This window comes from Stenella coeruleoalba, assembly GCF_951394435.1.
Source record: "Stenella coeruleoalba genome assembly, chromosome: 3".
Taxonomy (NCBI): Eukaryota; Metazoa; Chordata; class Mammalia; order Artiodactyla; family Delphinidae; genus Stenella; species Stenella coeruleoalba.
Window position 1 is genome coordinate 99,874,346 of NC_137148.1, and position 22,503 is coordinate 99,896,848.

Consider the following 22,503-nt stretch of genomic DNA (forward strand, 5'->3'; position numbering starts at 1 on the left):
AGGCCTGTGGCTTTCCATTTGCTAACTCCATCACAGATCTTCAGCTACCTCTGGACTTGTGTCTTGTTATATAGACCAAGTATATATGGACTCGTGTCTTTGCATAATTGTAGCAACCAGTGGCACTTCTAGAGTAAACTCTTGTAATCTTTCCTTTACACTTCAGGAAATAAAGCAAATCATTTACAGGTCACTCACAGAAATCCAGGGTACTATCCTATAAGGGTACCACTCCCCATCACATAAATATCCATCCATACATGTAATATTTGGAGCCATCTGAGTAAATCAATCATCTATTCATTTACCCATTCACTTATCAACTACTTATTGTTGAATGTGCTAGTCAATATCCAAGACTCTGGGAATTCAGAGACAAGGAAGATAAGGTCCCTGTCCTTGAACAATACATAAATGAGAACTAAATTTGAACTTCTAAAATTTGGACCTTTGGACCTAAGTTTGAAGTACATAATCACTATCTCAATTTCAATACCATTAAAAGGTGGATCAAAATTAAAATTCTTCCAAGTCAGGACTCCTGCTAAGCCATAGAGTGCCTTTGTACAAATTAAAACATGGGAACCCCTCATTTTTTAATGCCAAAATGGGAACCCCAGTTGGCTCAGATTGACACATGAACAATGCTGTTGTACAATAAGCACCCTTTTCTTCAAGGGGCACAAGGTAAGCAGGACACCCATGCAGGATTTTGGCCACCTATAGACCCCTCAGTTATACCCTCTTGTCCACAGAACATAAACCGCACAATCAATCATACATGGCAGCCGTCTTCCAGGTGGTGGGACTTAGAATGTACTGAGGAGCAACACAGACCCCCAGAAAACATTCCAACTTAATGCCACCCCTGCAATCCAAACAATTAAGCTGAGAAGATTAAAGTCTAGGAGATTTTGAGGTCAATCCAGAGATCAGGGAGCATAGTCAGGAGAACCCAAAAGTCAAAAAATGTGAATAGCTATGAATTCCACAGCAATGAAATGCCAGCAAGCTTTGTGATTGATTTTATACCAGGGACCTCTTTCATCTGCTAGAGAAAAACAGAAAGGTAGAGTACCTTTATAGCATGCTTGTCCCAGCCATCTATTTTCTGGGTTGGATTACAAATGAACAGAGACCTAAACTATGAATGCCATGTACATTATGAGTACTTACTAAATGCAAAGCAATAAAATCCTACTTTATGCAGAGGAAAATAGAGAAAGTGAGATTTTTTCTTTTAATCATCTGGGTAAAAATGACTAATCTCTACAGTTATGGAAACAATTACTGGGTGAAAAGGGGCAGTCTCAAAAGTGTCCTGCATACACTATTCTAAAATATCTCCATATTTCATTTATTTTAGTTAGTGTTTTTCCAGTAGGCATGCATGACTGCATGTCATCAATTTGGTGAGTGAGAAGTTTGATAACACCATTTTTCTATATCATGAAGATAAATACACAACTTAGCTTTAGGCTTCTAATTAAATGAACCACAAAACTCATTTATTAAAATACATTTCAGATTTTTGGACAGAAATTTATTCATGTTCAAAGGCAACAAGAAATTATTGTAAAGGTTATTGAACTGAAATTTGTATTGATATTATTTTTAACCCAGAAAAAAATGTTAAACCTGTACTCTCTTAACTATAAAACCTGTACTCTCTTAACTATAAGTCATATTTAGGTGGACAAATTATAATAAGAGTAATAGAAGATATCTCTGGTAATATATGTTGACAAAATATGAATAACATTTTTAAAATGTGATTAAAATCAAAACCACTGCAATATCTATGATCATACAATAGCACTAGATTCTAGGGCAATCATCTAGCATCTATATTCTAGACTATCACAACTTATTCCCCCTTCCAGCAAGCACACTTGTTCTTAATCTTTCTCACACCTATTCTATCTTAATTTTCTACTAATATTTTACACTTACATATACACTCTTTTTTTCCTCCAAAGATAGAATTGTATACACACACACACACACAAATATATATTGATCTTTCCATTGAAAATATCTTATGAATACCTCTCCATATTAACACAAAGAGAACTACTTTATTCTATTAAAGGACTGTATGATGTTCCATTGTATGACTCTCCTATGACTTCTCAGTGCTCCACTGAAAGACAGTTTTAGTTTTATGTACAACCCTGCAATTAAGTTAACATATGTCTTTATGTATTCACCATGTACCATATTTTTTCCATATAATAAATTTCGCAAAATAGGATTGCTAAATCAAAAGTTTTTATGAGATTCTTGAGACCAGGATTTATTTGTAGATTCTCACAGGATTCATATAACACTCTAAAATACGGTGGTTACTAAATGGTATTAGTGGTTGACTACACTGACCTTTGTACACAATCTGAACAGATACAATTGAATGGCCATTTCACTTTTCCCTACAACAATAGATTCTCCACAGCCATCTAAATCTTCAGTTTAGGAGGTTCTGCTGATAGGCAACTCTTTATTGAAAAGCAATGCTTTATTCTGTTTGATAGAAAGGAAAGCCACACTCCACTGTAACTGAGTGAGCACTAACATCTCATGATTTTACAGCATTATTGAGAAAATACAGCATGTATTAGGTGAGTGCGGTATACTTGAAAGAATACTGTCTTAAGGCAAGCCTGTTGCTATCCAGATTTGTCACTGCGCCAGTACTCTGTAGCACACAGCTTCTTCATTCATAAAATAAGATAAATGAAATAGACAAATTCTGTGGTCCTTTCTGATTCTAAAATTCTCTACTATAAATCATGTCAATAAAGATAGCATTGGGGCTTCCCTGGTGGCGCAGTGGTTGAGAGTCCGCCTGCCGAGGCAGGGGACACGGGTTCGTGCCCTGGTCAGGGAAGATCCCACGTGCCGCGGAGCGGCTGGGCCCGTGAGCCATGGCCGCTGAGCCTGCGCGTCCGGAGCCTATGCTCTGCAATGGGAGAGGCCACAACAGTGAGAGGTCCGGTTACCGCAAAAAAAAAAAAAAAAAAAAAAAAAAAGATAGCATTGCCGTACTATTCAACTTTTAAAATATTCCTTCTGTTTTGATTGAAAATGGAATTATTAGAAACCTTTTTTCCTAAATTCCTTCAGATTGTATAAAAATGGGGATAAATGTGCATATATTCTCTGTAATTTGTGAACAGTCAAAATGGACGTACTGATTCCTACTACAGTGTTTTTGTGAAGATACAGAGAAAGTACTTAGAATAATTTGCATAGGGCTTACCACATACAGCTAATCAGTGACTACCACTTTTCTCATTATAATCATTGGAGAAGGTTTAGAGCTTATGTGTAAATGCTGTATCACTCTATCCTGTTTTAAATTATAAAATTATTCAGAATAGCAGAAGTAAATAATGAATCATTATCAAAAAATTTTTATGACACAAAATGCATGGTGTCCAGTTCCTTTCATAAAGAAAATAATACTTTCAAACATATTTATTCCTGAGCTAATATTGAGAGAGCACAAGAACTTAAAAAGAATACACTTACTGTCATCAATCATCGTCGGTGTCTAAGCCATTAACTGAAAGAAACCTGTGTTATATAACTTAAGTAACAATGGCAAACCACATCTTTGGTGGAAGTGGCATCCCAGGGTTCTAGCACTTAAAATAGTTACCCCAAGTATATATAAAGGTCAGCACATGTATGTTTTATGCACTTTATTATTTCATAAGATTTCAAACTGCACCATACTACAGCAAGAAAGGATATGAGTCAATCATTAAATTTTTTAGAGGTAGAAGATTCAAAACTTTGATCCAATTTAAATCAATTCTCTCCTAAGGTACAATATACACACTGTCCATATTGCAACCAAACACCACAGAAGTTTTGTCTACATTCTTTCTGCTGCAAATGAAATTCTATCCTCTCACCTTTGGGAGCTTCCCATGATGTTTTTTCTGCATAGATTTCCCATCCTCTTGTAAGATCATAGTCAGATCTGACCTTCTTTACAAGGCAGTCACAATCCTCCTGCACTTGGTTTGAGATGCTAACACAGTTGACCTTCAATGACTGAATGTGGCTCTGCCACTTTATCTTGAATCCACAGAGGCCCTAAAATCCAAGTCTCTTTTACTCTAACCATATCATGGGCTTCTTACTATTCCCGCATCAGTTGGTCAACACATATATATATATTTGGAACTGAATCCAATCAAGTCAGTTGAATTGAACATGACTCTTTATTCAACCTTTAAGAATATAAGACTCAAAATTAGTAATTATTCACTGGCCTCCACTAGTAGTGGAGCTTGACAAAAAATAAGCTATTAAATGAACTACAACTAAACTATTAAACAAATTATAACTCCCCTCAACTTTGTTCCTTAAGTATTATTTGGAACCAGGAGAGTTTGGAGACTTGAGGAAATTCTAGTCCCTAATTCATTTTATTAACAGTATCATTGAGTGCATCCTAAACACTAGCTACATAGGAGTGAAAAAGATGGACATTCCCCTAACAATCAGAATTTTTCAATTTAGTGGAGTAAAAAAAAACCCTAAATAGATAATTATAATTCACTCTCACAACAGGGTAAGTAGAAAGGGTTGGGGACTCCCTGAAGGCTTCTAAGAACCATCTAAAATGTGATTAAAAAAAAAAAAAAGGACAGTGGAAATGAGCCAGAAGACACAGATGCAAAAGGAGTGGTAGACATAGTTGCATAGCTATGGGAAAGCAATAGCAGCAAGGGGCTTGTCAGAAGATAAATCCATGTAAATTTTTTTATTCCCTGTAGCAACCGCCAAGGGGCCTTCTTGGGTTCAACTAAACATTTGTACTTACAAGACTAGTGCCATGCCACCCAGAAGGACATAGGATAAGAACCACAGCTTCCTGGAAGAAAATACCAAGCTTCCTCTCAAGATCCCCATAAAATGAGTATGGAAGATAACCTAGCTAAAAAGCCTCATGTCCCAGAGGAGCCAATATCTCTTGTAGCAAATCCACTAAGGGCGTTCCCAGGAACAAGAGTCACCACACTCAGGAAAGCTCAATGTTAATTTGCCAATCAGGGGTAATTTTTCCACAAGCAAGATTGCCTAGACATACAGTCCACATCTTAACAGAACTAGACTAACCAGCAGTCATAATCTCATGCAGAAGTGGAGTAGATTTTGTTAACCCTCTGCCCACAAACCCTCTCTGATTACTTCTGGGTAGAACAGTGTTCCAGGTAGTGGACACAGCACGCAGAAGACTGTGGGAAAGGAACAAAGGGTAAATTCCAGGTTCTAAAAAGAAGTTCATAATGACTGGAGTATATCGGCCCTTTATAGAAAAAGTTTGCAAATCCCTATCCTAGAGTCTGAGAGTAGCCTGAGCTATAGATAAGACACAGGACTTGATTATAAAATTGGGAGAATTTCAATGAAGCCTGAATTTGCAGCCTTCACCAAAATCAGGGCCCTGATAGAGAAGGACTGAGACTTAACTCTGTCATAGTTCTGGATTCTAGGAATTCAAAACGTATTGGCAGGGCCATACTCTCTGTCTCTGAAGATGCTAAAGAAGAATCCTTCCTTATCTCTTACAGCTTGTAGCAGTCTCCAGTAATCCTTGGCATTCCTTAGCCAATGAATCTTTCACTCTAATCTCTTCATCTGACTTTGCATGGCTTTCTCCCTTGTGTGTCTATGTGTTAATTTTAAATTGCCCTTTTCCTTTAAGGACACCAGTCACTGAAATAAAGCACACCGAAATCCAGCATGATCTCATTTTAACTTGATTATATCTGCAAAAATCCTATTTCCAAATAAGGTCACATTCACAGATTCTGGGTGGACATGAATTTTAAGGGAATACTATTCAACTCATTCACCTTTACATCAATAATTAAGCTCTTATCTCAGCATGGCCTAAGTAGGAAAATGCTGGCCCTGCTAAGGAATAGAGGGATTATACTTAGAAGGAGTGACAAAACTTGGTTATTAAATACTGGCATGACCAGGGAGAGCGTGGCTTAGGAGTGGATTCTGGGGGTGTTGGACCATAGGATAGTGGAGGTTGGAATATAAGATTGAGTAAGGTAGAGTTTTATTGATGTGGGGACACTCAGGATTTAATTTCCTGACAATAGACCTTAGAACCAGTATTAATACACTACTGGGGTGGCTCCTTGGAATTTGAAATACTGGTAGTCCACGTTAAATGAGGTGGAAAGAGCAGCACCACCTATGCAGAATGGAGAATGCAGAATTCTAAATGAGGAAAGGCTCAGAAAGTGAGCATGCTAGATTGAATCTGTTATATAAGATCCAAGACTCCACCAGCTGGTGGCATTCACTGTTTACAGAAGACAAAAAAGAATGTGATGGTGAGGCAGTCACCAACATTAATCAGAAGCTCAGCAGCATAGGCCAGGACTGACTAGAAAAGGTGCTGTTACAGATAAAATACTGGGTTCCCAAGTATCAATGGATATGAAAGGATTCCAGAATAACAAACCCAGAAAACAGCACAAAACCACCAGAAACAAAGTTAACTTACTTATTATAATAGCACCAAGATCAAATGGCAAGTGGGGACATTGACCTTCAGGGACATATATGTAATGCCTATTGACCATGGTTTTACCAGGGACAAGATGAATGAAGAGTCAATTTGATATGGATGATATAATAAAAAGAAGTCCAGAATGAATGATGTCAGCTGCCCTGATGGAAAGTTATAATCAGTTGTCCATTTTCCAGACAAGAGCCAGTTCTCACACTGTGACCCATCAATTGAAGGAATAGTTGTGTCTTCTTGAAGGACTCTTCAAATGCATGGCAAGTGTATACACTTTAAATTCCCTTTCTTTCCCAAAGGGTCCTATGGACATTCGCTTGGGTAATCATACACGGAAGAAAAAATACTAAGAGCTCTTGGATACAGAATCTGACTCATGCTGATATCCAGCGACCCAAAGCACCATCATGGCTCCACTATTTACAGTAAGGCCATATGGAATTCATACGGCAAAAGTTCTGGCCCAGGATTATCTCACTTTGGGTCCAGTGTATCCATGGACGTATCCAGCTGTTATCATCTCAGTTCCTGAATGCATAATTGGAATGGACAAACTTAGCAGGTCCCAGGATCTTCACATTGATTCCTTGACACATGGACTAAGAGCTGACAGAAAGGCTGAGAAGAAGCCCCCATCCATCACAGTTCTTAAAACCAATGAGCACCACACCCTGGGTAGAATGGCAGAGATCAGGGCCATCCCCAAAGACTTAAATGAGGCAAGGGTAATGGTCCCTACTATATCACCATTTAAGTCACCAATCTAGTCTCTGCAAAAACCAAATGAATCAAAATGGAGCATAGTGTAGTTACCCAAGCAGTAGTCCCAACTGAAGTTGTTGTTCTAGGTATGGCATCTTTACTAAAACAGATCGACTAAGCCTCTAGTTCATGGTATGTGACTTTTGAGCTTAGTGTATATATTATTTTCAATATCCATCAGGAAGGAGCATCTGAGGTAGTTCACATTCACCTAGGACAGGCAGCAGTGTGTATTCCCATTCTTTGCTCCAGAGATATGCTAAATTACCTGCTCTCTGTCACAGTAAGTCCAAAGACAGCTGGCTCATCTGAACATTCCACAGGACATCATGTTAGAATGATGGCACTAAGCTAATCAGATCTGGTGAGCAAAGAAGGACTCTGGATACTCAGGTAAGAAGGTGGAAGTATTCCAACCAGTGGCTGATATACTGGTGTAGTTTTAGGAGTCTAAAAGTTTGAGGCTTGCCAGACACTTCATGCAAGGTAAAGTAAGAGCTACCTCACCTTGCACTTCTGACCCTGGATGAATAAAATGAATGAATAAAACAGTTTGCTAGTAGACCTCTTCCAGTTTCAGAGGCAGCATGAACTGCACTTGAGAGTTTAGTTCTGGCTCATTTATCAGATGACCCAGAAGGTTTCCCAGTTTTGAATGGATCCCAGGGTGAGGCCAGAAAGGGCTCCACAGCTGAGTCCAACCACTCCCTTTGGAATTTTGAGAGATTTCTTAGTGATAATACACAGAATAGCAATACATATAGGATACCTTTTTTTTTTTTTCAGACAAATTCCTCTATTGTTCTCTATTCAAAACCCTCAAATACTCTACTAACAGCAAGTACATAATCCTTAGTGATCAATGGACTTCTCTCCGCTCTGGCTTTGTCACATTACAGGCGTCTCATAGCAAAGCAATTTTAGAAAGGGCCAGGATCAGTAGTGAAAATGAAGAGTTGCTTATGTGACTAACTTATTTGAATGTAAAAGTGAGAATAAAAAGAAATGAGAAAAAGTAACTTCATTGTAAAAACAAATGAGGGTGGAGTTACTTTTCACCTTTTCTTTCCCTCATTATGACTCTATTTCCATCTATTTTATGCAGAAATGTAGAGTGTTGTTTAAATATTTTCCAAGGTAGGTAATTTTTAAAAAATATTTAGTATTGGGCTTCCTTGGTGGCGCAGTGGTTGAGAGTCTGCCTGCCAATGCAGGGGACACGGGTTTGAGCCCTGGTCTGGGAAGATCCCACAGGCCGTGGAGCAACTAGGCCCGTGTGCCACAACTGCTGAGCCTGTGCTCTAGAGCCCACAAGCCACGGCTGCTGAGGCCCACGCACCTAGAGCCCGTGCTCCGCAACAAGAGAAGCCACCGCAATGAGAAGCCCACGCACCACAACCAAGAGTAGCCCCTGCTCTCCGCAACTGGAGAAAGCCCACATGCAGCAATGAAGACCCGATGCAGCCAAAAATAAAAATAAATAATTTTTTTAAATATATATATTTAGTATTTATAACCAAATGCTGTAAAGAAAATAATATGATAAAATTTGATCTATATATTACGTAAATTAAAACATGACAGTCAATAACAACCCACATTCATATAGTTTTTAATTTCCAACTGGCAAAGCATTTTAGCATATAAAATAAATAATTTAACCAATATATCTATAAAGAAGAAATGAGTGGATACTTTTATTCATTTGGAGACTGAAATCAAAGTACAGAGGTTTTCTGGACAGACTCAAATAATTTGAAGTGAAGCCATCTATTAATATACTTTATAAAAGTGCATTAGGCCCAGCTGGTATGTTATACGAAATAAGAATTTCTATCCACTTCTATTTTGGCACCTGAAAGGATTTATTTATGCTTCTTAAAAATAGTCAAGCATTGTGCTAGGCCTGGGGATTCTAAAATGAATAAGACGATAGTTCTGCCCTTAAGGACACATACACACAGTTATATATAAGGAATTATAACTACAATAATGATTATAATTATGACATGGTATACTCTCAATATAAACAAAGTCTTTGCCAACAACAAAAAGTAGTGATGAACTCTGAATGAGGTTATATAAGACTTACAAGGAATAGAAGAAGCCATTAAAACTGAGGAAGAAATGATCTGGGAAGAGTGGTAGGCGAAGGTCTAGGTTCGTATTTTTGGTAGAACGACATTAGTTTTACTGTGAATACTAGAAATCAAAATGCCCATAAGATACAAATAACACCTACCAGATCCTCACATTTTCAAAGTCTAACAAAATATATGACAAACTTTGTAATGGGAAAAAGAAATATTTTTGACAAGTTAACATGGGATATTTAAATGTGCATTTTATTTTATGGCACTGTCTTGCATTACATCTCATGTATTTGTTTTATATCTATGCTTTTTATTACCTTGGGGATAAGCATTTATATGAAGAGCATCATTTCTCCTAAAACACTAGTAGCAGCAGTTGGCATTTAAAACTACTCTAAAGAATCATTTTCATAACCTCTCTTTAGGGCACTACATTTTAGGAGTAGAAAAAGTTTGAGGAAAATAAAAGCAGAAATATGTCTAGAGAAGCAAAAATTAGTGAGAAATCACTCGGTGAATATCAATCACATTCTACTAGCAGAGTTTGAGGGCAACTAGATCTGAGGTATCCACTTTATGTATGGTACACTTTACGAAGCTCATTTGAAACCAGGGAGCTTACTACAAAGCTGCAAGTTTGATATGTTCATATAATAAAAGAATTTCTATCTCACCACCCATACATGATAGCAACAATATAATACACATCAGCATTCTTTATAAGATATGGAAGTCTTGCCAAATGTAATAATAAACATCATTGCTTGCTCAATAATATATTGATTTTGAATAATGAAATAGAAATTATCCAATAAAAACTATGAAAGAATATTTTGAGTGCTTATTCTGTGTCAAGCACTGTGATAAGTCCTCTGCATACATTCTCTTATTTAATCTTTTCAACCACTCACTAGTGGTAAGTAGGATCCTAAATTTACAGCTGAGGAAACTGACCTAGAAATGTAATTTGACTTGTGCACAGAAATATAAGAAAGTAATATAGAGAAGGTAACATACAGATAATATAAAGACCTGAACAAAAGCAGTATTAATATCAAAGACCCAGATATTAATCATAAGAAATTAAACAACCATAAGAAAAAAATGACCCAATAAATAAATGAGAAAAAGGTTTGAACATACACTAAGACATATGGTTGGCAAAGAAGTATGTGAAAGTATACTCAGCATCATTAATTATTATGGAAATGCAAATTAAATATACAGTGAAATACCAGTATACACCTACTAGAATGGCTAAAATTTAAACTTTAAATTAAAATTAAATGACAATTGAAACTAGCACAACGTTGTAAATCAACTATACTCCAATAAAAATTTAAAAATAAATACAATAAAATAAAAATTAAAAAAATGACAGCAGCAAGTGTTAGCAAGGATGTGAAGGAACTTGAACTCTCACACACTGCTGGCTGGAATGTAAAATGGTACAACCACTTTGAAAAACAATTTGAAATTCCTTAAAAAGTTAAAGATTCATGTGTCATATATGATCCAGCCTTTCCATACAAAGTATTTACCCAAGAGTAAAGAGAGCATATAACCACACAAAGACTTGTACAGGAACGTCCATAACAGCATTATTTTAATAGCCCAAAACTGTAAACAATCAAAATGTTCATCAGTGGGTAAAAGGATAAACAAACGGTGGTATGTCCTCAGCAATGGGATACTATTCAGCAATGAAAACTATTGATACACACTACAATTTTGAGTGGATCTCTAATTATGCTGAATGAAAGAAATCAGGCAAAAAGGTGTACATACTGATTCCATTTACATGAAATTCTAGAAAATGCAAACTAATCTATTCAGTGAAGAAAAGCAGATCAGTGGACGCCTGGGATGAGGTAAAGCAGAGAGAGGCAGAAAAGAGGTATTACAAAATACAAAGGGGCATGAGGAGACTTTGAGAGGTGATGAATATGTTCATTATCTCAATTTTGGTGATGATTTCAAGATGTGTATATATATATATATATATATATATATATATATATATGTCAAACTCTAGCAAGTTGTACACTTTAAGTATCTTCAGTTTATTTTATGTCAATTATACCTCTATAAGCTGTTAAAAGTGTGTATATTTACTTTGGTACATCTGCGATATCTATTTTTTTATGTTATTTTAATCTGTGAGAATTAACATCAACATTTTAACAATGGTTCTTTCTGGGTAGAGGAAGGATTAGGAATGTTTTGAATTTTCTTCTGTGAGTTAATTATCATTTTCTCAATACACTACAACAGTTATATATATTCTTTTAAAACCAAAGGCTATTTTAAATTGTTTTAATTGTCCTTTTAAAAATATGTATCTACATCATAGATATGTATCTACATCAAAGTAACAAGCTTAGAGCTAGTTTATGTATTCTTCCTACATTTTATATATCTGATTGTTTACAATGAAGATAAATTTTGTATCTAAAAAAATGTCCTTTTAAAAGAAAGCATTATCTTACTACAGACTCTTGAAAATCTGCCCAATATACTGGCAACTATTTCCATACTTAAATTTGTTAAAGTAACCCGAAAGTCAATTTATAAACATCCTCTTTGGGTGTAGACCTTTATTTACTCTCAGATGAATTGGTGGTGACTTTTGTTTTTCCCTATTTCACTGCCTTGCCTCTCCCATCCCTTGGTCCTTGGACAGAAAAAGGTCAGAGAGGGAGGGCAAGTGTGGCTTGGCTCCATCCTTTCTTTTGCAGCGTCTAGTTTTTGACAGTACTTTTAACTTATGTGAAATAGTAAATTACAAACACCCAAGAGAAGAAGTCTTTCGGCGACGACAGGTGCAATGTTTGTAACTGTCATCTGCCTTTTCCCAACCGCTACTGGCGCGCGCCCCCAGCCTCCCTCCTCCTGGAATTCGGTGCCTCTGGAAGGGGTGTGTGACGCAGTCCCCGTCACCTAGAGCTGCATTCTGATTCAGATCTTACGCCCCGGCCCGCTGAGCCGGCCTGGCCTCAGTTTCCCCACTTCTAAAGAGAAGGGGCCATGCTGCCCTGTTTCTTGTTCCTCTCCAAGCACATCAGCACTTCGTTGGTGTCCCTGCGCAGGGCGCGCCACGGCTTCGCGCTCCCGCCGCGCTGGGTCGCCAGGCGGCCCTGGGGCTCCCCGCCCGCCGCCCCCGGCCGCCTGCTGGCCGCAGCCGCGTCCTCGCGGGGACCAGCAGGACCAGCCGGCGCCTCCTCCAGCGTGCGCCAGAACTTCCACCCGGACTCCGAGGCCGCCATCAACCGCCAGATCAACCTGGAGCTCTGTGCGTCCTACGTGTACTTGTCTATGGCCTATTACTTCTCCCGAGATGACGTGGCCTTGCACAACTTCGCCAGATATTTCCTTCGACTGTCCCGGGAGGAGACCGAGCACGCGGAGAAGCTGATGAGGCTGCAGAACCAGCGGGGAGGACAGATCTGCCTACAGGACATCAAGAAACCGGACCAGGACGACTGGAAAAGCGGGCTGAATGCCATGGAGTGCGCCCTGCTCTTGGAAAAGAATGTGAACCAGTCGTTGCTGGAATTGCACACTCTGGCCTCAGACAAAGGTGACCCCCATTTGTGCGATTTCCTGGAAACCCACTATCTGAATGAGCAGGTGAAGTCTATCAAACAACTAGGTGACCACGTGCACAACTTGGTTAAGATGGGAGCCCCGGATTCTGGCCTGGCAGAGTTCCTTTTTGACAGACATACCCTTGGAAATGAAAACAATCAGAACTAACCCATAGGCTGCCTTCTCCACCGCCCAGGGTGTGCCAGGACCCAGAGGCAGCTGCTTCCTCGGCTTATTTTACGGACAGTGTACAGAGATCTGTGGTTCAAACCATAGTTTTATACCAATTGTTCCTCCTTTCCTTTTATATTCTTCTGGTACAATGTCCCAATAAAGTGATTTGTAGAGAATATGTATGTAGCCCCACGTTAACAATGGCTTTTTGCCCAGCCATCAAAATAATTTTCCCAGCCCAGGATGAGATGGTATAAAAAAGACTGCAAAAAAAAGCTACTGAAATAGATGCAAACTAAATTTCTCTGGTTACCAAACATCATTCCAGACCATGACCCTTCACTAAAATTCCATGATATTTAAATCAACAAATGCCTGTTATTTTCAAGACCTTATGTTAAAGGCTAGAGTGGGAAAATGTGTAAGATAAATATGCAAAGAACTATAACAAGATGAAGAATATATAATACTTAAAAATCATACATACAAAATTCTATAACAAATTTGTGATCTGTTTTTGAAGGATTATCTTACTACAGACTCTTGAAAATGTGCCCAATATACTGGCAACTATTTCCAGTCCCAGATTTCTCAAATCTGTGATCTGTTTTTGAAGGATTTTGTGATCAAATAAATTCAAGAGAAGCTACAAAAGGTATCAGTGTTGGTCTTGGAAAGTCACAATGTATGTTAGCATTCTAAGGGCTCTGGGAAGTCTTGAAATTAAAAACAAAAACCAAACAAAAAATCTTGGATCATTTTTTGTTTAGCTCAGTGTTTCCCAAACAAACCCAATCTCAGCTAGCTTTTTGTGCATGTGTTTTAACAATGATAATATAACTATACAGATATGTCTGATAAAAGACTATACAGACTCCATTTTAATATACCAAAACGAGTGAATACACTGCAGAAAACACCTTCCTGTGGCCTTTAAAATGGAGTGGAAAGAATACTGGGATGGAAAATTCAAGAAGGGATCCAGAATGAAGGAGGCATCAGCTGGGCAGATGTTTTCTTGGAGGGGGGAGGTGCAATAAAGTGAGTAGGAGAATATTTGGTCAATGGGCCTTCGGCTAGACTAAGAGTGCTGGGTGGTGTTTGGAAAGATGGGCTAGAGCGTAACTATGGAGGTGAAAAGGAAGGGTTAGGTTCAATTTGGTGAGCAGTGGCAATGCTTCAAAGGGCTTCCAACAGAAGAATGCTATGCTTAAGTGTTGAGCAATAAGAAGTGTAGTTGTACAGAATAAAAGTCTGAAAACAACCTCAATGTTGCTGTTAGTTTGGGTCTTCTGAGAAACAGATGCCAAGATGGGATTAAGTGCACAAGAAATTTATTAGGGGAAAAAAAGAAAGGACATTGAGAGAAAATGGGAAAAGAGCTGGGAGAAGCAGGGAGAGCCTTCAGACTCCGTGTGAATCTGATTCTGAGGGAAGGAAGAAAGGAAAGTGGTTTTCAGTGCTCCAGAAATTTCTGCAAGGCTGTCTGGGAGACCTCCAGCCAAAATCGCTCATCAGAGGAATCCTAAGTGTCCAAATGGGCCTGCTTAAGTACATTTCCAGCATTCAGTTATTGACTGGGAGTGACCCACAGGAAGTGCAGCCTTGCAACGAACTAAGAGATGAATGGATTTTAGAGCACGGCAGCTGGGGTCCTTGGGAAATTGTACACCCTGCAGTACCAGATCTGAAAGATACACACACACACAACTGCACAAACTCAACAAAATGGCTTAAATTAAAGTGGCATGCATGGGAACTCTCTGCAGCTATTAAATATGATTTTATTAAACACATAATGATGTGGACAGAAATTCACAATGTGTTATCTTAAAAATAAGCTTATTACAAGACAGGGTTACATTATATAATTGCATATATATAGAATTCCAGGGAAAATTATATAAAATACATGAATATAAAATGGAAGTATATATACCAACAAATGTAGCTAGATAATCTCTTAGTGATATTGTGTTTGATATTTATTTTCTTAAGCTACTTGTTCTTTTTTAAATAAATCTCTTATCATGGGTACCAATTATTATCATAATAAGTAAAATAAAAATATAAATAAAAAGAAAGCAAAAAGGTCCTGAACCATGGTGAAACCAATGGGTATAGAAACAAGGAAATGTTGGTGAGAGCTTAGAGGTAGAATCTTTTTAATTTTGCAAATGATTCAATGAAGAGAATTCAGAAATGGGGTAAAAGAAGAAAATTAATAGAGCTCAAATCTGTGTTACCAGAGAATAGAGGACTTGAAAAATGATAGGAATCACAATAGGAGGAATAATTGGGGTGGGGCAGTGCCTAATGATTTGCTTTTGATTATGCTGATCAGTCTCACTATACATTCTATACTTAAGCTAGTTTTTTGTGCTGCACAGGAATGCTATTACATTTCTGCAGAAAATCTCCTCTTCAATTCTTCTAGTTGAGTGTCTTTCAAACTGCATATTGCAACCTATTAGTGGGTCATGAAATTATTTAGTGAGTTATTATTCACCTTTTGTTAACAAAATAGAACTGAAGTGAAAGTAAGTGAAGTAAGAATATTATCTCCTGAATTCTTAGTTTGTGCGTGCATGTGTGTGTGTGTGTGTGTGTGTGTGTGTGTTCATGTATTTACATCCTGGATAGTGATATTTCTTATTCTATGTTGCTGTCAAAAACATGCAATAGCTATTATCCTAAATAATTATTTGACATTCTCATCTCAGATCTCTAGATCTCCTCCCCTCCCCACTGTCAATTGATAATCCTCTTATTTCACTGAAAATTTAGAAGTAATCACAGGAGAACTTCACACTTTCTCCTCATTGACTTGATCACATATTTGCATCTGTATTCACATACAAAGCACTTTGTCCTGCTACAATGGCTGAAGCATCTATTTTGCTCTCTAAAACCAACCAATCTCCCACTGTGCCTGAATCCCAACCCTCCCACACACTCAAGGGCAAAAGGACATCACACCTACAATTATTCTCTCACTTGCATCATTGATTCTGCTCTTTCTATTAGTTGGTTCCCATGAGAAACAAAAATTGTGATATTTCTTCTAATTTTTTTTTTTTAAGTGTCACCTTTGGACCTACATTCCCTTCAGCAAACACTAAGTTACCACTCTCTCTTTTACAACAAAAGTTCTTGAAAAAGTTATTTCTGCTTCCTGTCTCCAATTTTTCTGTTCTCTCTTGGTCCCTCCTAAGTAAGGCTGTGTTCACTGTTCACCACACCAACCTTGTTTTTTTTCTGTCAAGATCATAAGTGACTTCTATAATAATAAATCGAGTGGTCATTTCTCAGCCTTCCTCTTACTCAACCAGCTAGCAGGACTTATTATTTCTTAAAACCCTTGCTTACTATTCTTTATCTCCCTCTCCCTTTCTAACCCCCCTCATCTTCCTGAACTTTAAACATTAAACAATTCAGAATCAGTCCTCACATCTGGATCTCTTCTCTTCTTTATCTATACTTGTTTTCTAAAGATCTCATCCAGTCCTGTGACTTTAGGTTTTTTTAATCTATTGACAAATAACATGCTTACATAGCTTGCTTGATTTTGCCTCCAGACATATATCTAAATATTTATTGATACTTCCCCTCAGATATTTAATAGACAACTCATATTTAATATGTTCAAAACTATACACTTGATTTCACCATCCTCTACAACCTGTTCAAATTCTTTTGCTTCATAATAAAAGGAAATTCCATTCTACCAGTTTCTAACGCCCTGTCATTCTTGACTACTCTCTTTCTCTTATACCTTATACCAGACCTTCAGTAAAATCCTGAATCTTAACGAGTGCTAACAATCTTGCCTTTGCCCCTTTGGTACAAACTTTCCTCTTTTTTTCCCCTGCATTATTATATTTTCTGTTACACTTTTGACTGGTCTAAATGCTTCCACACTTGAGCACGTGCAATCATTACTCCACAAAGTTGCCAAAGGGTTTCTTTGTAAGTATAAGTCAGATCTTGTTACTTCTTCATTCAAAATCCTTCAATGGCTTCTCCTCTCATTTGGGGCAAAAGTCAATGTCCTTAACATGCCCCACAAGGCCCTATGTGATTTGAAACCCTGATATCATCTCTATGCATAACATAGATGTGTTTTGTGTGTATGTGTGTGTGTAAAAGTGTAAGAAATGGTATGATTATAAGATACATATTTAAAATGAGGTCAAAGAGGTATCTCTCCCTCTCTCTCCCTCTTCCCCTCAGGCCTATTCCCTCTGCTAGAAAAGAACACTTTGCCCCCAGATGTGAACATCGTTTGCACTCACACTTCCTTCAGGTTTCTGCTCAAATGGCATTTTATGGAGTCTTTACTGATTATCCAATCTAAATTAGTCACCACATTTCCCGTCACTCTCCATCTTCTTACTCAGCTTTTCTCCACAGCAATTACCACCACCTGCCACATTTTTGTATTTGCTTATACTTTCTTTTCTCACTAGAATGTAAGTTCTGTGGAACAGGGACTTTGTTTTATTCACTACCAACTCCACAGCTCTACAGCAGTACTTACCTTTATAGGTTCTCAGTGAATGTAAGTGAATGAATGAGGGAGGGAGTGAGTGAAGACATCCAGAAGCCAGTTGGAAGTCCTGGTCTTCATCTTTCATAAAGTATCAGAGAAGTGAATCTGGAAGTTATTCATATAGAGATCATAAGTAAAACTGAAAAGGCTGAACTGACAAAGTGAGGAGATAAAAGAGAGACAGGAGAGAGGGGTCCAAATATAGACACTTGGAAAATTAGTGGAGCTCTATATTTAGGGGCGATTAGATTAAGAAGCCTTGACAGGATACAGAAAAGGAACAAAAAAATAGCAAGACCAAAAAAACAACACTTGCCTTGGAAGCCAGGGAAGGAGAAAGATTTTCCATCAAATGCTGCAGAGCTTAATGAGGTTGTGGATTGAAAGGCCATCAAATTATATTCTATTTAAAGTTTTTACAAAATAGTGGCTATATTTCCCTGTGCTGTAAAATAAATCCCTGTTGGTTATTTATTTTATACACGGTAGTTTGTGTCTCTTAATCCCATATCCCTATCTTGCCCTTCCCCCCTCCCCTCTCCCCACTGGTAACCACTAGTTTGCTTTCATCATAAATCAACAATACTTCAATTTTTTAAAAAAAACAAGGCCATCAGAGTTGGCAGTTCTGTAACTCATTGGTTATTTCAGAATAGTGGCTTTAGGAGTGGTAGAGACAGAAGACCATATTCATGGAGTTAAGGTAAACAGAATATAAAATTCTCATTTGAAAAGTTTTTTTCTTTTTTAAGTAATTGAAGATACTAGAGGGTACAGGATGGCTGTGATTGCTTTTGGGACAAGAAAAGAAGGTAGTAAAAAGGAAACACTTGAGAAGCAAACGATAGAATGAGGTTCCAGTGGGGAATGGAACACAAGGTAAAGAACCTAGGTATGATCTGCAAGGACATGTCCTCTGAAAACAGAATGCATAAAAGAGGAAGAAAGTAACATAAACTTTAAGATGAGAAGAGGGCAAATTGAGTGTACTTACACTGGCTGAGCTCAAACTTCCAAATAAAGTGAGGCAGGAGATAGATAGGCCCCAGGCTGAAGAGCTGGAGTTTGTCCCCTGTGGACAGATATTCCAAGATGAAGAGGAGGAGGAGCTCAGCCCTGCCCAGATAAGAGACCACATGTTTCTCATTCTCAGAGTCAAGGAGACCTTCCCAACTATACATGTGCAGAAACACTCTTTGCAGGTCAAAAAGGGAGGGGGCGGGCTTCCCTGGTGGCGCAGTGGTTGAGAGTCAGCCTGCCGATACAGGGACCGGGTTCGTGCCCCGGTCAGGGTCAGGGAAGATCCCACATGCCGCGGAGCGGCTGGGCGCGTGAGTCATGGCCGCTGAGCCTGCGCGTCCAGAGCCTGTGCTCCGGAACGGGAGAGGCCACAACAGTGAGAGGACCGCGTACCGCAAAAAAACAAAAACAAAAACAAAAACAAAAACGGAGGGGACGCCACCCCATAGTAAGTGATGTCAACCTACCCAGAGGCCTCTTTGCTAGAATCCATCTTGGCTAAGAGATGCATGCTCACACATGGGAGGACCCTCAGATATACCAAATACGGACTCAGAACCAGGCAAAGCAAGATGATTCGCCAAAGGAAACCCAGAAGAAATGTCTCATAAAAGTGATTCAAACTACCACGAGGGCGAAACTCTCTGTCTGAGGCCACCCGTGTGTCTATCCACACGTACTCTTTTTCCTCCTAATAAACACTTTACTTGTTTCACTGATTTCTGTCTCTATGTGGAAATTCATTTCTACACAGCTGAAGGGCCAGGGCCTTACCACTGGTCACTGGCCCTGGTGGTCTAGTGGCTAGGATTCAGTGCTCTCACTGCCACAGGCTAACTTCAATCTCTGCCAGGAACCGAAATCCTGCTTCAAGCTGCTGCAGGCTGAGGCCACCCGAGATCAAAAGTAGCAAATGAGGTCATCTACTGATATACAGCTATTTCTATCTAGAAATATTTTAATTAACTTCATTTATCAGATCTTATTACAAAATAGTAAATATAAGTCATTTTACAGATGGGATATAATCTTTACTCTTTGTCTAATATTCATAAAACTACAAATCAAAAAGCATACACCTGGAGTCGAGCCAAGTGGAGACCAGATTTTGAAACAAAAATCTAGTTTACAGAAAGAAATGACTCCAAACCCCTAAATATCATAAGACATTGTTCTGCTCTTGAGCACAAACACCAAATGATGCCAAGATCCAAGGCCTTCAGACTTGCAGGAAAATACAGTACATTCCCCCTAACATTAGCAGCTATTGAAAATCATCATCTTTCACATTCAACTGTTAACCAGGTTTTGTGCAGTTCATTTAAAAGCTTCCTTGGAGAAGCACTTAGTCTGCATGACAAGATATCTCAGAACAGTGTGTGTGTGTGTGTGTGTGTGTGTGTGTAAATTCCTTACTGAAATTTGACCCAGAGTTCCTGAAGCCAATAAAGCTCACTTGACTTTTTAAAAATTTGAACTTCACCTTCAAGCTTTCCACTCTCAAATAAAAGCATCAGAGAAAACATTCAGCAACACCACTGTAACAAACGAAGGTGAAAGGTGTCTATGGTGGAGAAAAGGGAGCATGAGACGCTCCAAGAGTGCTCCAAAGACACATTCAGGAAGCAGACAACTAGAAAACACGCACAACTGCTAACCAGACCTGACCAGGGTAGTATTTCTGCTCACAACAGACTGTTAAGCATAAACTGCCAAGCAACACACAGTTTATGAAATCAAGAAGGTGCACAGGCTTTGGCACGGGTTGTTAGTTTTCCTAAACTTCATATTTCTATTGTGCAAGTTTAAGACACTTAATAGGTATATTTGTTTTGGAATGAATAAATGAACAAAATAATATGTTTGTGTGTGTGTACATGTGTGTGTGTGTGTGTGTGTGTGCATGCTCCCGTGCTTGCTGAGTGTCAGACGGAATGCCAATACCCAACAGGGAGAGGGACTGCCTGACAGTCTCAGAGAACAGACCATAGACATGCACTCAGGGTTGGGCTCCTTCCAAGCAACCTGGCCAATTTCCAAGTACAGATGGTGGCCAGTCTCCTGAGAGAGATATCTAATGCTTTTGGACAAACCTCAGTCTTTCTTAAACCTCCTGAGCACCATATTTTCATAGACTGAATTAGCAAAAAGAATTTCCTGTACCGTAAAAGGACTGTTAGACTAATAAAATGGTATTGCATGACCTATACACAGATCCTAGATAGTGTAGTCTGGTAATTAACAGCCTGCACTTGAGAATTCAAAATACTTACATGACAATAACTGCTCCACCACATACCAAATGCATGATTTTGGGAAAAGAAGTTAAACTTTTGGAGATGGATTTCCCTCTGCCATAATAACAACCTATCTCAAAGTTTATTGGGGAACTAAATGAAATAGAGAATATAAAGTGCAGCACATTGTCTGGTACATAGCAAATGCTCAATAAATATTAGCTGCTCAGAATGGGTATTTTAAAAAGGGAGAAAATTTTGTCAGTGTGTTTGTGAATATGTTTGCTTGTGTATGCAAAGACTACCTCTGAAAGGATAATGTCAGTTGCCCTCAATGAAGAGAACCTGGTAGCTGGGAAAGGGGTGCTAGTAAGACTTTTTTCATTGTATAGCATTTTCTGTCTCCTGAAATTTTAACCACTTGAAATTATCACCTTTTAAAAAATCATAAAATTTAAATGTAGCAAATAAGAGCTTCTATTAATTTTACTCACTTCTAAGCATAGCACATATGATGCATTTCTGTATACTGTGTCCCACATTAAATTAAGAAGTAATCCAAATACAAAGCTGGAAGAGGACACATATTTCCCTCTTTATATCTACCCTAATACATTTCCCAAAATTGTTTGTTCCTCTTGCTCTCTGCTTAGCCATTGATTAAATACATAGGTAGTCCTGGCTTCACCTTGTTTCAAATGTATGAATTTCAGTTAATATAGTTTAAATAACAACAGTCCCTCAACAAAATGGTTCAAATTTTAGTTACCGTGGTACATTTACTGTGAATAAATTGCATGAAGGACAGACTTGCTGATAGCTCTTTAGTCTACAAATCACTGTATAAATGGCAGCTGCACATCATGATTAGTTACCAATCATGTCAACTCTTTTAAAGCCTGTTGGTGATTGGTCATTGTACATCTGTCATTCACTTTACCTTCAGATAGTAAAGCACATAGTTGTGTTGTCTCCTTGTCTCTCAGTGACAAACCCAGTAACATTTTATAATATTGAATAATCTGAAGAGAGAATTGGTCAAAATATGAAAGTGCAAGAAAGAAGTGGAAAGCAATACTACTAGAAGTGAAATTGGATATTATTAGAACTCATTGTCCTAAATGAGCAGTTACAACGAAAAAGATTAAGATATCCCAGAGAAGTGACACCCGCAAAAAGTTTCTCATTTAAAGAACTCTTGGAGATATCTCACAACATTAAAAGTGCAAAAGATAGAATTTTGGAAATGAATCCAAATTCTTAAAGGAGTATGACAATTCACTAAGACATGAAAAAAACATTCTTGTCCCATATTTCCATATGCTGTTACATTATAAGAAGAAAAAGGCAAACGCTGATTAAACTACAGTTGACACTTTTTTCAAAGAAATAAAACACTTTAATTCCCAATGTTTCTAATGTTTTAAATTTCAGAGTATTAAATAAATATTGGTTTTACCATTTTTTTTCATTTCCCTTTACATTTATAACCAACAGTAAGGGAGTAGTTAATGT

At 38.1% G+C, this 22,503-nt stretch overlaps 1 protein-coding gene across 1 annotated transcript; it reads left to right on the forward strand.

Moving 5' to 3' along the window:
• Window positions 1-12,444: 12,444 nt before the first annotated feature.
• FTMT (ferritin mitochondrial) lies at window positions 12,445-13,173 on the forward strand (the record flags this gene model as incomplete). The annotated part of the gene is made up of 1 exon (XM_079917531.1): window positions 12,445-13,173. The coding sequence occupies one exon, from the start codon at window positions 12,445-12,447 to the stop codon at window positions 13,171-13,173; it is 729 nt and encodes a 242-aa protein (XP_079773657.1).
• Window positions 13,174-22,503: the final 9,330 nt, after the last annotated feature.